The 16,243-nt window shown below is 38.2% G+C and overlaps 3 protein-coding genes and 1 long non-coding RNA gene across 4 annotated transcripts in view; 1 reads left to right on the top strand and 3 right to left on the bottom strand.

Moving 5' to 3' along the window:
* Positions 1-3,017: 3,017 nt before the first annotated feature.
* On the bottom strand, positions 3,018-10,333 carry LOC148742098 (C-type mannose receptor 2-like). Its single transcript, XM_088749894.1, has 8 exons — positions 10,125-10,333; positions 9,032-9,218; positions 6,674-6,876; positions 6,009-6,047; positions 4,827-4,980; positions 3,718-3,971; positions 3,301-3,339; positions 3,018-3,189 (listed from the first exon to the last, which is right to left on the bottom strand). Exons 1-8 carry the CDS (start codon positions 10,303-10,305, stop codon positions 3,113-3,115), a joined length of 1,134 nt encoding a protein of 377 aa, XP_088606020.1. The 5' UTR covers positions 10,306-10,333; the 3' UTR covers positions 3,018-3,112.
* Positions 10,334-10,359: 26 nt separating this feature from the next.
* Positions 10,360-12,984, top strand: LOC148742099 (uncharacterized). Its single transcript, XR_015996908.1, has 2 exons — positions 10,360-12,445; positions 12,671-12,984. It is a non-coding gene; the product is annotated as an uncharacterized LOC148742099 (long non-coding RNA).
* A 212-nt stretch (positions 12,985-13,196) lies between these two features.
* LOC148742100 (toll-like receptor 6) lies at positions 13,197-15,192 on the bottom strand. Its single transcript, XM_088743643.1, has 3 exons — positions 15,162-15,192; positions 14,941-15,069; positions 13,197-14,692 (listed from the first exon to the last, which is right to left on the bottom strand). Exons 1-3 carry the CDS (start codon positions 15,190-15,192, stop codon positions 14,259-14,261), a joined length of 594 nt encoding a protein of 197 aa, XP_088599769.1. The 3' UTR covers positions 13,197-14,258.
* A 181-nt stretch (positions 15,193-15,373) lies between these two features.
* Positions 15,374-16,243, bottom strand: part of LOC148742101 (fibroblast growth factor receptor-like 1) — a 29,086-nt gene continuing 28,216 nt past the window's right edge. The window contains exon 3 of the mRNA XM_088743706.1: positions 15,374-15,675. Coding sequence (XP_088599832.1) covers positions 15,374-15,675 — 302 coding nt within the window. The remainder of the gene's footprint in view (positions 15,676-16,243) is intronic.

A 16,243-nucleotide genomic window follows, 5' to 3' on the forward strand; every position in this document is an offset into this window, starting at 1 on the left:
AAAAGCCTCAGTCATATCTTTTTTTTTTCTCAACATATCTTCAAAAACGTTTAGCCCTGGCAAAGAAAACATCTTACCGTCGGAGAAAAAAATAAATGATTTGCATCATCAGTGGTTATAATTACTTTTATTTTTTTTGCATCTACGCAAAAAAAAATTCATTTATAGAATCAAAAGACAAACTTTTAATCTCAAACCTCAAAGTATCTGTTTGTACCCATCGGTTAACATTTTTTATTCAACAGGGTTTTGAAATTTCTCATGAGACTGATAATGTAAAGTTGGGTCTGCACTAAATATTCAAAAAAGCATTGACTCTTATAAAAATGCGAATTTAGTAAGGACATTTTAAATATGACGAATACATAAAAGGTCTCACAATATCATGTGACTCGACAATATGGCCACAATTCACTCAACACATGGTAGATACATGATGACGACCCATCTCCTCAACAAATTGGCCACAATTTTCCATTGCCTATAACCTTATTGATCACATAGAGGGCGTTAACAATGTCCAAAGTTAAAATGAAATTATCCATCGGCGCAGCAAATTGGTTTAATTACAAAGTTTTGAACATTTTTTAAGCAATTTCTATGAACAATAAGGTTATAGACACTGAAAATTTTATTCAATTTATATTTTTAACCATAACAATGAAATATTTATGCCAGCTGAATATTGATGCACCAAATGTTTTTCCAAAAATCGATCGTTGCTTTGTTGTCTGTTTTAATTTGAGTTATATAATGACTTTTATAATGAAATACCAGTAAGAAATGGAAGGCAATAGACCCTGCTACCCATAATTGTTTTCTATTTCCCTCTTGGTTTTAATTTTTGAGACGTTTGCCTCGGGATCGGTAAGTATTTCTACGAGGTTGTCCGTCTTTCGAATTTCCGAACCGAGGACTGAATTTCTATTTCTGAATATATACTCGCCCGCTTTCTTCCACCTCGACAAGTTCTTATTCAAAAAATTTCTCATAATATACCCTTCTTCAAATTCGGAAGATTATTACCATCCATATCTCAGAAATTAACAGTGTTATCACGAGATGAATTTTTTGCCCGTCATAGCGAGGGTTACCGATGGCTGCGTGACATGATATGTCATCTTTATCGTCTATAACCTTATTGACACTGAATAGTTATCGACCAATGAGCGTGCGAAAATTTCTATAGTTTTCGTTCAATTCCATATATTTGTACGTATTAGTTTCAATTAGCATCTCTTTATTCAATAAGATGCTTCTTCAATTTTCTGATTCAAAGACAGCTTTAAACCCACTTAAAATGTTAAAATGTTATACCTCATATACCAAAATTACACGATCCTGGGAAGCCTATGCGGAAGTGAGCAGGGGATGTCTCACTTGAAAGCACAGGGGGTTGGAAGGAAAGTAGAAATTAAGTAAATTCGTTCCGCACAAATCAAAAATGTTTCTTATGAACTTAATAATACACCACCAAGGTTCGAGTTAGTGACCGCAAATACAAAGGTCATAAAAAGGAAATCAATTAGCAACTCACTAAATTTCCACAGCAAATTGCTTAGTTGCTATTGTAAGTTCCTAGAATACCATGGCAAGTTACTAAAATGCTATCGCAAGTTACTAAATAGCCATTGAAAGTTACTAGAATACAAAGGCAAATTCTTAAATTGCCGTTGCAAAATACTAAATTGCCACTGCAAATTGCTTTCGAATTAATTGCTAATTGCTATCGAATTAATTTGATGGCCTGCTCCCAGTTGGCTTGTTAGCTCAATTGGTAGAGCGCTGCACTAGTATCGCAGAGGTCAGTGGTTCGAATCCCGTACAGGCCTGAAATTTTTTTCAGGTCTGATTTTCACTATTGCTCAAATAGTGCTTTACTGCGAAGGATCGTTCTCATATACGTCTCATAACCGCAGTTCACACATATGTTTCATATGTTTGTTGTTGCAAATTGCTTAGTTGCTATAATAGGTTCCCGTAATACCATGGCAAGTTACTAAATTGCTATTGCAAGTTACTAAATAGCCATTAAAAACTATTAGTCGAATACAAAGGCAAATTCTTAAATTGCTACGGCAAATTGCTAATTTGCTATTGCAAATTATAAAAATACCATGGCAAGTTACTAAACTGCCAATCTTCGAATGTTGTCCTTCAGTAACATTTTGTAAAACAATAAGAACATTAATGCGGCCTTGAATTACTGTAAAATATTGTAAAATACTGTAAATATTTTACGATATTTTACGATTTTTTTCTAAGATATTTTACAATATTTTACAGTAATTCAAGGCCGCATTAGTGTTCTTATTGTTTTACTAAACTGCCTTCACAAGTTACTAAGTTAACTTTGCAACTTACTAAGTTGCTATTGCAAGTTACTAAAATACCATGGCAAGCTACCAAATTACTATTACAAGTTACTAAAAAGCTATTCAAAGTTTCTAGAATACAAAGGAAAATTCTTAAATTGCCATTGCAAAGTACTAAATTGCCACTGCAAATTATTTATTTGCTACTGTAAGTTACCAAAATATCATGGCAAGTTACTACATTGCCATTTCAAGTTATTGAGTGACCATCGCAAGTTACCAAAATAAGATGGCAAATTCCTGAATTGTCACTTTAAAATTCAAAATTGCCCTTGCAAATTAATAAATTACTATTGCAAGTTACTAAAATACAATAGCAAGTTACTAAATTGCTATGGCAAATTGCTAATTTGCTGTTGCAAGTTCTAAAAATACCATGGCAAGTTACTAAATTGCCTTCACAACTTACTAAGCTACCATTGCAACTTACTAAGTTGCTATTCAGTGCAAGTTACTAAAATACCATGGCAAGCTTCTAAATTTCTTTTGCAATTTACTAAGTAACCATTGCAAGTTGCCATATTTTCATTGTAAGTCACCGAGTGACGCCAAGTTTAAGTTGCAATCGCAGGTCACTATGTTGCCATTGCAAGTTACTGAGATGTGATCCGAAGTTAGCCACTTACGAGCGAAGTTACTAAGTTGCGAACCAACAAACAAACAAAAGAAACAAGCACAGCCAACGGTCAAGGTTTTAACCTTGACCGTTGGCTGTGCTTGTTTAATCGATGAAATGGTTAATTAGATACAATAGTAAAAATCTCACCAAACGTTCGGTTAGAAGTTGGAAGAATTGAAAGAGCCTCTGTTAAAACTAAACAAAACAAACAAACAAAAAAGGCACATCCAACGGTCAAGGTTAAATTCAAACCTCCACTGAATAATCGATAAATTGGTTAATTAGATACAAAAGTAAGAATCTCACCAAGGGGTCGGTTAGAAGTTGGAAGAACTGGAAGAGCCTCTGTGAAAAGCAAAGGAAAACCTCAGTATATGCGAATGGCTAAATGGATGCATTAGCTATCTGTCTTGTAAATACAACCTGGAGAAATAATTTCATCAGGCCGTGAGTTGAAAAAGCATATCTTGAGAGAGAATATAAGCTGACGAGCTCTGCATTTATTTTACCTTTTCATTCATTTCCTTTTTTTTTGTTATGCATTTGCAGTCTTGAGTTTTTTTGTTTTTTTTTATGGTTATCATTCTTTCACTGCGTGACCATTGCGTCACACGTTGGCGCGGGTAGCGGTTGTCTGAACTCTTATCGACAACGGCAAAATTGCTAATCCGATTGCGACATAACCGTCAATTGTGGTAAAACATCAGTTTCTTCATCACAAACCTGTCTCACAGATGAACCCTTTCCTTTGACGACATGACGCAGTCCTCCATCTTCCCTCATCTGTTTGAGGATTCATTTGTACGCAATCCCTGGACCGGTTATATTTTGAAGCTTCAGTGACATTCCAGTTGGTGTATCTGTGAGGACTGTTGTCTGTCCAGACGAATATGCCCTCATTTATCAAGTCATTCAGGCCAATCCAAAAGTCAGTGCTGTTTTCTTGAAAGATAGCGTTCAAGAATTCCTGTTCTTTTCTGGAAAATGAAATAGCCATAACCACTTTTGGTGTGGTTTAGCTTCAGTAAATAAACTTGTCTCCAATTTTTCACGTTGGAGCCAACTATTGCTTAGCCTATCATACTATTTACCGAAGATTGCCGACCAGGTCACTTTATAGTCAAATCTTGCCGAAGCAGATGAGTTTGCGTCCTTTAGGGAAAATGTAATTATTTAATTGCTGATCAGCCTTTTGTGCGAATGCCTAAAAGTTTAAAACGAAACCAAAAACATGTCAGCGTAGGAAAACGCAATATAAATCAAAGTGGCTTAGGAAGGTTTGGTAACTTATCAAACGCCAATTCTTTGATTAACTGAAATTTTTTGCATTTTTCATTTGAAAAGGAAACGAAGAAATGTCTGAACGAGTCTTGCTCAATTTTTATCGGATAATCAGCCAGGTTCAAAGTCAGTTCTGGATAAGCGGGTAAGGAAGCAGTTTTTCTCGTGAGGCAATCAGAATCTCTGTGGATGTCAACTCGAACTCTGCGGCGACATAACAGTAAACCAGTTTCAGGAATTAGAATAGCCCATTTCCGAATTACCCTTCGCCTCTTCTACAAAACGAGGCCTGGTACTTAACCATTCTTGTGAAAATGCGTTTAATTTGCATGTGAATGAAAACTTACAATCATGTGAAAGCATGAGCACCAGGACTCGTTTTGAAAATGAGCCCAAGGGTAATTCAGAAATGGGCTATTAAATTCTGCCTTTAGCAAAGATTCCACAAAAACAACAGCTTATCATAAGGATATTACTCGACAAGCCGAAGAAGGATTAGCTGTGGTATAAACTCGTAACTTGTTGGCCAGGGTTAAATGCGTCATACTCACCGATTATTCACTGTAACAAGGTCTCCATGCATACTGGCGTTCTTTCCTATTCGACAAACACCTCTTGCTTTTCGCCAAGAGAGAAGAGGATCTGACACGCTGTGGTAACAGCTCTTTTTATAGTTTATCCAGCCATTCTCACATCGTCCAAGGGCTTAAATACAGCAAGGAAATAAAAGCATTCAGACCTAATTTAAATTTTCATGTACTAGACTTAAATACCTATTTGGGTGGGGCCAAAAGAAAAACTTCGACGGCAGAAAAGATCGTCAAACTTAATAAGTCAAATTTATGCTTTGGTGAGAGAAGAGAACTGCGGGATGGGAACTCTTTCTTGCATTATGTGTGGCGCATAAAGAAACCTTCGTTTGAATAAAAGTTGCTCTGCCAAATTTAAATATGTCAAACTTCATCAATTCAAACATTGTTCAGCTTATGTACTCAGTAAGGAGGTAAATTTAAGTGCATGAAAAGTTCAACGTTGGATCTGGGCCTTGAAGTCATCCTGTAGTACCTCGTTTCAAATCATAACCTCGCACTATTTAACGTTTCGCGGGTATCGGAAAAGAAGATCTCAGTTGTTTCTTTGTTTGTTTGTCAGTTGTTTTTAACAGCCGTCAAGCGCACCAAAGAAAGAGGACTCGTAATTCTCTGAAAACAGCCATAGTGACCTACGGTGTTTTGTCTTGTTTTCAACTTAGAAGTGACTTTTTTCTAGACGTAAACCAATCTAGCAGACACAAGTATGATTTCTCAAGACCACAGCAGCGTTAATGTAAATAATGGTGTCTTTCTTTTCGGATTGAACAAGCCGCAAGTGGTTTTCTAAAAATTTAAATCGCGTGCACTTTGTTCTCTGATTTTGAAGGTAGTACGCGCACTCTCATTGGTTGATAGGCGCGTTTAGAAGACAGTATGCTGCTACTTCAGCTTCCTGTGCGAGGAAATCACCTCGGAAGTCGGATTAAACTCTTTAAAATTTGGTGTTAAACTCCTGGATCAGCTAAATCTAAGATGATCTAAAAACTGTCACATACAATACCTCTATCGTCTAAGATATTCAGATATTTGAAAACCAAAAGTTGTAACTATGAATTCTGGCTGTTGTGTATAAACACAAACATAGTAACAATATTCATAATAAAGGGCAAAGTGTCTCTAACAGGTGTCGGTAATACTTACTCGGTTCAGGATCCTCAGTTGAATTTGGTTTGATGGAGTCTGTAAAACACATCATTAGGAAAATTGATTGTTTGATAATCAGTGTAGAATTTTTATTTGATCAGCCGTCACTTTCAAACGCAAGCATCTTGCTTGATTATGGAATACTTTGATTCAGACGGGAAGTATTGCGGTCATCATCTGTTACTTTAATAAATGCGTATCTTTGACGTAGCAATACTCCGTGGCAACCGAACAAAAACTATCATGCTGTGCAATTGTTTTCCCAAAATACACTACAGACCATAGTCAACCCAAGTTTGAGATAGTAGGTAGCCTAAAACTGATTATCTTGTGATTTGTGAGGTTAAAAGTATTCATTTAAAAACCTAAACGTCAAAGCTGAAATTGTTCTCAGTAGCACTGACGTTAACCCTTTAAACCCTGAGAGTGACCAGAAGCTAATTTCTCCTTACATTATCACCCCTGAATCAACTATTATGGTCACGAGATTAAAGGAAATGATTACTAACTAGGGAGGCTCTTGATTCTGCAACAATGTCTCCTTGTCAGCACCCTGGGAAATGCATAGAGAACAGTGTGGTGGAGAATATGCATGCTGATGTTACACAAGCCTAAAATGTGTTATGTTTTACATGACAGCTTGCATAGTGTAGGCAACTCACTCTCGGTCTGCTTGCAGACGAAGCACAGAGTTCTACCGCAATTCAAGTCATTCCAAGCACCAAGGTTCATTTCCACACAGTCTTCTTGGCCTTGGAGATTATTCGGTTCACCGTTGCAATAGTTTCTGTAAACTAGTGGTGACTCGTCGGACCATTCGAAATTGCCTTCTGCTCTGAGGTCATGAAGTCCAATCCAACAAACACTTCATAATAATAGTGATGATAATTATAAATATAATGATAACAATTACCATTATTATAATTAATGATAAACAAAAGCTATAAGGATATAAGTACCACACACCGAGAGTTGTCCAATATAACGCACAAACTGAGTAAGGTCATAACCAGTCAATCATATTTTCAGAATCATTCGATGAGACAGAGCACGACTTTTCTCCGCGATTTTGAAAAAAAAAGTTCACATAGTAAGTTGGGAGTTAGGTTTACGCTTTAATAATGTAGGTTTCAACGCAATAAGATCAGCAATACCCATGATGCAAATTTTACAAGTGTTTTAAGTGATCACTTTATAATCTTGGTATAATCTTTGTAAAGTCAGAGATATCATCGTTCATTGATCCCAGTGGGATTTAGACTGTCGGTTTGAAAGATGAGCTTTTGTTCAAGATTTTTACGGCTTTCCGTGCCACCTAAGTTTTCCGTGCCACCTAAGGACATTACGTCTCTTTACACTGTCATTCCTAATGGCGAAGGCCTTCTGGCGCTTAATCATTTTTTTGATCAACGTACTGTTAAGGAACCTAAATCTGAAACACTACTACGCTTAGCCGAACTAGTGCTCACACTCAATTGTTTTTCATTCGGAAACAACTTCTTCAAACAAACCAATGGTGTAGCCATGGGCACCAAAATGGGACCTAGCTATGCGAATCTTTTTGTAGGTTTTGTCGAACATCAATTTTTCAGCCAATACAACGGGTCCAAACCTGAACTCTACGGTCGCTACATCGACGACTGTATCGGTGCTACCTCCTCTACCAGAGAGGAGCTCACTCAATTCATAACTGCAGTCAATTCTTTTCACCCGGCTCTGAAATATACTTGGGAAATTTCTGACAATTCTTTATCCTTTTTAGTCGTCAAAGTTTCGATTGAAGGTAACGGTTTATGCACTAGTGTGTATTACAAACCTACAGACTCGCATAATTACTTGTTATATTCGTCTTCTCATCCATCTCACGTTAAGAATTCCATTCCTTTTTCTCAGTTTCTAAGACTTCGTCGTTTATGTAGTAATGACTCTGATTTTCACCACAAATCAGAGTCAATGTGCCAGTTCTTCGATAAACGTGGTTACCCTGTTTCCGTCGTTCAAGCGGGTTACTACCGCGCTCAACTTATTGATTGACATTCAGCACTACAAACGTCGCATAAGGAAGATTCCGACCGCATTCCATTCACTCTCACGTTTCACCCTCACAACCACTCAGTTAAATCCATCATTCTTAAAAACTTTAAATTACTTCAAAACGATCCAGAGACAAGCACTATATCTTCGCAGCCTCCGCTCATTTCATTAAAACGCGACAAAAACTTAAGCAATTTTTTGGTCAGAAGTTATTTTCAGACTAATGAGCAACCAGGTGCTTTTAAATGCGCTCGTGCACGATGCAAAACGTGTCCTTTCATTCACAACACTGATAAAATATCGGGACCTAAACGATCCATTAAGATCACCGATCCCTTCACGTGCACCTCCGCTAATGTAATCTATTGCATAACTTGCACTTATTGCAAAAAGGTATACATCGGCGAAACAGGCAGAAGACTAGGTGACCGATTCCGAGAACACCTTCGAGACGTGGAAAGGAATGACAAGGACACATCGAAACCAGTCGCTAGACATTTTAATTTACCTAATCATTCTAAGCAACATATGGCAATCTGCGGTCTTTCCTTACACTTAGGTGGCACGGAAAGCCGTAAAAATCTTGAACAAAGGCTCATCTTTCAAACCGGCAGTCTAAATCCCACTGGGATCAATGAACACCTTTCATTCAACTAATTTATTCATGTTTTTCTCGTTGCCATGCACCCACCAATAACGTAGCTCCATTTTCTGCCTTTAAAAGCACACACAACCCACAATTCCTCTATTCGGTCCGACGAAGGGCTAACGCTCGAAACGTCAGCTTTTGTAATCATTACGGTGGCCAATTTACCATTTCAACTTTGTTGATATATCCAAATTATTTCGTTACTCCCACCGACGCAGCCCCAAACAGTTTCTTTCGAAACTATCAGCCTTTATATCATCGTTCGTTTGATTTTGGAATGAAACTCAACTGATAGCCAATTGAACACAAAGAGGAGGGGGAGTTAGACCGCGCTTACCCTGGGATAAAGCTTTTTACAAAGTTATTCTCTGCAATACTGTGAATGCTGACAAGGTCTCCCCCTTGGATTCTCTGACGCGCCTGTCGAGCATCCTGCCAGGCGACCCGGCTTGAAACAGTATTATTCGAAAAGTAGTAACACGTGTTATTCCAACGGCGCCATCCGGGGTAGCAAATGTCATGAGCTGTTATAAAAGAAATGCTTACAAATAAGAACCTTCCAAAAGTTTCTCCTCGCCACAAAACCGAAAATGTAACGATCAGCCACACGTTGTGGACAAACCGTTTCGTATGTTCTAATCAGCTATACGGGTTAGGTAAAGTGTATCCTGCGTTATAATTGGCTAAACGAGTATGCGGGGTAAAGTGTATCCCTGATTGGCTTCGCGAGTTGGATAAAGCCTATCCTGTGTTCTGATGGTCTAACCGAGTAAGTAAGTAAGTAAGTAAAACCTTTATTTGGCAGGACTTGGCAGGAAGGGCCAAGATCATGAATTTCCAGAAGAGCATAATTATTGATCCGCCTCGACTTTTTTTTCGACATACAAGGCGTGTGTTTTTGATGTAAAATTTAAAAATTGTAGTGGGTGTAATATATAGTGGGAACCCCGGCCTTTAGAAGCAAAAGTTCTATTTGGACCTTGGCAAATATTGTTAGAAAAAATATAAAGCTACAGGTATAAAAAGCATATCGTTCTTTCCGTGTTTCTTTTACGCGCCACTATTTCAGGCCATAAAACAGACTTTGGTGCTGCCCCTATCTCTACACTATTTGTAAAATTAGAACTATCCTCTTCCTCAGTCCTCAGGCATAACAATTAAAATTCAGTTGGATTAACTACAAAGAAAAGCAAATCCAAGGGTGCTTTTTCGTCTGCTTTCTCTGGATCGAAATAACGTTTGAAAGGTAGATTATTGTACGTAGATGGAGAAAATCCGTTGTGGGAGCGACGAAAACCAAAAGCAATTCCAACTTACATACGACCCAATTGACGCAGCGCCATGCGCGCCAGCATTAATTAACCTAAATTGAAAGATTTTCACAACGGGGCGCTCCGAGTGAAAATGTTTTAAAGTAGGTTCACACTCACGTGATCCTGAAATGTTCCTTGCTTCGCAAACAACAAGAAGGAACGGAACACCAACCACCAACACTTTGAACAAGTGCGGGGTGGCTATCATGGTGTATGAGTGAGTCCAAATGAGACTAAAATGAAAAGAGATACTTAATGATATGAAAGACATTGGAAACCTTAACAATGCAACAGTCATCGCGGATTCTGGAACCCACAATACATTAACCAAAATATTCTGTTTGATTACCTGTTATTATCGGAGAAGTATTCTGGAGGAACAACAAGAAACTCTGCGCTTCTGCCAGAAATTTCAAAGTGAAACTATTTCGATACCGGCCTTGATTGACCCCGGGTGTTATCGCTGACAATATAGTCTTGCCTTAAGCAAACATTGCTTAAAGGGCAAAGTGCCATTGCAATAAATGAACTGGCTCGCCTCCAGAAGAGATACATTTATCGGGTATATCAAGTATATGACGTGTACCAAAAGGCTCCTGCTCTGAAAAACAAGCTGATAGTCAGCAGTAACTGGCACTCCACAGATCCTCGTTTGTTAATCTCACTTTGTTAGTCTTATTCATAAAGGAAACACTCTATCGGTCGAAAAACGGATGGGTAAAGAAGATGGAAGCCTGGCACGACACACCGTGGAGTGCCAAAGTGGTGCTGACTGGGGAAACGCAGAGATCGTAGCAACGGAGAGAGGATTAAAGCAAAGAAAAGTTCTAGAAGGAATTGAGACATCGCAGAATGAAAGTCCTTAACAATTTTGACCTCGTTGAAACATGGAAACCAGTCCTAAACTCCTTCTTTGATCATGAAGAAAGACTGTAATAGGCAGCGAATTATCGCAAAAGTAGAAGTACTTGACAGACCTCAGACTACATTTCCGTGCAATCTGACATCGTTTAAAGGTCGTGTAATAATCACGAAACGTCATATGCGGTCACCAAGTTGAAAGACTAAACAATCCGCGATATTGACAACATGTGCGGTCACCAAGCTGAAAGACTAAACAATCCGCCATATTGACAACATGTGCGGTCACCAAGCTGAAAGACTAAACAATCCGCCATATTGACAACATGTGCGGTCACCAAGCTGAAAGACTAAACAATCCGCCATATTGACAACATGTGCGGTCACCAAGCTGAAAGACTAAACAATGCGCCATATTGACAACATGTGCGGTCACCAAGCTGAAAGACTAAACAATCCGCCATATTGACAACATGTGCGGTCACCAAGCTGAAAGACTAAACAATCCGCCATATTGACAACAATTAAACAGCCTGAGGAAGACCAGTAAAACTGGTCGAAACGTCGTTTAAAGATATTTTAACCTCGGAAAATCCCAGAAACGATTCAAAAAATTTTAGTTTTTACAAAACTGAGAGGTGAAAGTTTCAGGAATACGATTAAGAATATTAACTAGATAAAACATTAATACATCTCTTGCAATTGTCAAAATACTACAAAAACCAAACTAAAACAATCTAAAAATACCATTTATTTATGTTCACATTGCGTATCGATTGCTATTTAAGAACTTACTAATTACATCAATGTGACTGATAATGGTTTTCAGGAGGTTAGAGCCCACTTAGAATGATAAAAAAATCATTTTTAGGATTATTTTTAGGAAAAGCAATACAGTCCACGATTACTGCGACGCAGACACGTTCACCACGTTTTCAGCCATTTTTCGAAGCCTGAGGTCTCTGAGAGAGCTCGTCAGTAGAGGGTCCAAAGTGACAACCCACCCAGAAAATGAAAATTCACGAACAGAGACCCAAAGAAACCGAATAGCAAAGGAATATTCTCATGCCGAATAAAATATCAAATCCGGAAAACCGCGGGTTTTCTTCCAAAAACCGTACTGAACCAAATGCCGAAAAAAAAGAAAAAAAACACCAACCGATGCTGACACCAAAACCGCAAAAACCGATCTAAATAAATGGAAAAAACAGCAAAACAGAAAACCCCAAAGTTCCCCACTGAGAGGTATATTACGAATCAGAAATAAGGTAATTAAGGCATTTTGGGACCTTTGTTACTGCTGACTATCAACTTGTTTTTCAAAGCAGGAGCCTTTCGGTATACGTCATATACTTAATATACGCGATAAATGTATCTCTTCTGGAGGTGAGCCAGTTCATTTATTGCAATGGCACTTTACCCATTAAGCAATGTTTGCCCAAGGCAAGACTATATTGTCAGCGATATCACCCGGGGTCAATCAAGGCCGGTATCGAAAAACAGTTTCACTTTCAAATTTCTGGCAGAAGCGCAGAGTTTCTTGTTGTTCCTCCAGAATACTTCTCCGATAATAACAGGTAATCACACAGAAACGATTAAAAAAATTTTAGTTTTTAAAATCCTTTGATTATTATAGCATTATAAACGTTCTTATTGCATCATTGCATTGTATGACTTAATATGTTATTTGCCAAAGAATTAATAGCCGGGCTATTGTAGCATTGTAAGTGCATGATACTTGCACTATCCTGTATACTATGTCGTGTAAGCTCTTAATTTCATTTTGCTCTGGACCCGAGAAGGGCGGCGAAAACGGGGCAGACCAAAGACAACATGGAGGAAGACAGCAGAGAGAGAAAGGGAAAAAGCTGGATGGAAGAACTGGAGTGAGGTACAAATCGCAGCGGCTGACAAAGCTGGTTGGCGGGATTGTGTTGAGGCCTTATGTGCCCCATGGCATGAAGAAGATAGCATAGCACATAGTATCATATTCATAGTTTTTATCGCTTAAATATTTTGGTGATGAAATGGAAAATATCGCACAATATGTTTCATGCAGGGAAAATTCTCTCTGCAACAAGTCAGAGAAAATAAATCACTCACAACAGGAAACAAAGACCCAGCAGTCGTATCTTTCCTTTTCTTAACAACTCTTCAAAAGCTTTTGGGACCCGGCAAAGATGCCAACCTATTGACAATGAAGTAAATTACTCATGTCACCCCGGGATTTCCTCTACGCGTTAAAATTCTATTCAGTTCACAGATCAGTATTTTTCAAAGAGCCCCGATTTCTTAATATTAAACCTCAAAGTATGAAGAAAATATATCTGTTGGTAACCATGAGTTTTTTATTTCCCATGCAACAAGTTGAAATCTTACAAGTCTGGTTATGCAAAAGGTGCGTAAAAATCCAAAAGACTGATGAAAATAAGGAATTCAATGATATGCTAAATAAGATGACTTCATAAAAGGTCTCACAAGATCTTCTGATTCGAAAATGTGACCACTGAAAAGTCTAATTCAATCGTCTTCTCTTGTTTCAATACCATACTCTTCGATTTTTTCTATAAGATTGCTTTAAACATAAAATGTATAAATGTTTCGAATTTTACATCAACATTTCATGATCCATGGAAGCCTAAGTGAATAAATATATCTTATTAGACGTTTTGTTGCGTAGTATTGCTGAGTATTTTTACGAGTTGTGCCGTATTTTGACGAGCCTGTAGGGCGAGTCAAAATACAAATAACGAGTAAAAATACTCAGCGATACTACACAATAAAAAGTCTAATAAGTTATTTATTATCCAACACGCCAAACTGTTATTGCAGTGCGGGCGAATTTCGCGGATGTTTATTTACGGGGAGTGCGTGACAGAAGTATGCGAAGCGGAACGGAATTGGCGCGTTGTTGGGCTGACTTGTGCTGCTGTTTCTATTTTCTTCATGAAATGAAGAAATGTTTTGGTCGTCAAGCTGTTTTTCTTCGTTCGATTCATCTAATGAACTTGGATCAATATTTGCCAGCCATTCCGACTCTTCGTCGTCGGAAATATGATTCAGATTGTCCGCCATTTGTTTTTTTTTTTCGTAACTACAATCCAATTCTTCGCTTGCGCAATGCGAGAAAACCTGTTTAACCGGTACTCTACAATAGACGAGTACAAATACCGCGTGATATTTGTACTCGTCTATGGCGTTATTTGTACTCGTCTAGGTGTAGTTGGATAATAAAAGCAGGTAAATTCATTCTACACAAATACAAAATGATGCCTTTATACTTAATTATACACCACCAAGATTCGAGTTAGTGACTGCATATACAAATGTGTTAAAAAGAAATCAATCAGCTACTTAGTTGTGAAAAGCTTCTTACAAAATCGTTTCCTTTTACGGATCGTTGGGGATCTTTAAACAATTGACCAGTTTTTTTTCCCAGTGGCTCTTTTCAACAATTTTTTGATAGTCTATATAGCTTCTTTTTCGCAGCTCCTTAGGAAGTTTTCCTTTGTCGACGTCATCAAGTTTGATAACGACTATACTATCATCTCTCCTTTCCATAAGTCGATGGAGGGCGTATTCCATTTCCGAAACACAATAATTGCTATTAAAAAAGTTCTTAGACACGACAGCTACTGTTTTCCTTGACTCGTAAACACTGTTAACCATATTTTCGCGAAAAGGTACTCCAACAACGAAATCTCTGTAGTGTACACAGCATTTAAAATTGTGCTTTTCCTCGAGAGTTGGAATTAGAGTTTTAATCACCCAATTTGAGTCTCGGGAGCTGAAAATAACAAACGCATCGTACTCAAATTCAAGCTCTGAAAGAAAAAGAAAAAATATGTAGTTAGCAAAAGGATTTCATATCAACTTTTGACTCAAACCCATGGAAAACAATAAAATAGGAGCTGGCAAGGTTAAAATTCAGAGGAACAGAAAAGGGCTTTCTCTGGCTAAAATTTTACTCCTCATAAACGCGACTTTTCAGATTTCAGTGTAAAGCCTAGACAAAGTTAGATCTTTAAAGCTCTAAAAAGCTATCGACCCCTATATATCAAGTTATACTCACTTGTCTGTGGATCTGGTTGTTTCTTGGTTCGGTATTGACAACACCGACAAATAACAACTAAAGCAGCCACAGTAGCTAGCACGCCTGCCCAGACGAGTCCAGGGACAAGAGCTTTACAAGTCTTCTCATCTGATGAACAAGTTACGTTACCGGGTTATTATATCTTAACATTTATTCACGAACACGGCATTCTGACTGGTCGGGAATGACAGACAAATTACATGTGTCCCTAGAAATCATTACAACCAGCATTCTTATTTTATACCCAAAATACTTGAAATTGCACTTCCGAACTTTCAGATTTCAATTTTTTTTTCTTTAGGGCATCCCCATAACCCCACTTCCCATGCATAGCCCCTTTTTTCAGGGACAGCCACCTATTACATCATCACTCAGCAGCCGCTTACGGAAAAAAGTATTGAAACCCGGCCCACTAACCATGGACGTCTTCTTTGTACGTTTGGCTAATGCAACCGAGTGGGTTTTTCACAGTACACGTGTATGCTCCTGTGTCAGACGGATACAGGTCCTTCAAACTTAACACGGTTGACCATTTACTTAAAGAGAGTTTCTTGCCACCTTTCCTTTCCTCAAACGATAATCCTTCTTTGTACCATGTCACGGTAGGAGGGGCATATCCACTGGCAGAACATTCAAGCTTTACGGATTTGCCAGCGGGTACTGCAAGAAGGTTGTGTCTCGCCTTACTTTGCGACTCCGTGAATTTTGGAGCAACTGTAAAGAATAGAGCAGCCACTGAATTTCAGTAAAGATCCCATCAACGCATCGATATACATACACCAACGCGAAAATTCCAGAATTCCGCACATTGACTTTTCCTCTTAAAGGAGACCATCAACATATACAAAGCTTTATGTTAGGTTACAGATGAAGTGCATTCTAAGCGTGATTTTATGGTAATGTTTGAGAGAAGACTGGTACAAGGAGAAGGTTTCTTTTAGACATTTACATCGGTGATTGTTTGTTTCTTCCCTTCTAGTAATCCTCTAGATTTCTGGCGAACAACAATCATTTGACATACCTGGTGTTATTAATTCAGTTATCAAAAGCTTGAGCTTTTTCTTGGTAACTAAAACGTTTCTTGGTAGACTTTCGATGTTACTCATTATTCTCTGGAGATACCATTTCTCAAGGGCGGATCGAGGACTTTCCAGGGAGGGAAGAGGGGTGGCTGTTACCAATCAACTTTGAGAAAAGTGACGAGGGGACAGAGTGTCTTCTCATTTTCTCTTAGTACCAGCCAGTAAGTTCTAACTGGAATGTGTTTTGACTGTATTGCTCA

The sequence above is a fragment of the Stylophora pistillata genome, chromosome 1 (genome assembly GCF_964205215.1).
Source record: "Stylophora pistillata chromosome 1, jaStyPist1.2, whole genome shotgun sequence".
Taxonomy (NCBI): Eukaryota; Metazoa; Cnidaria; class Anthozoa; order Scleractinia; family Pocilloporidae; genus Stylophora; species Stylophora pistillata.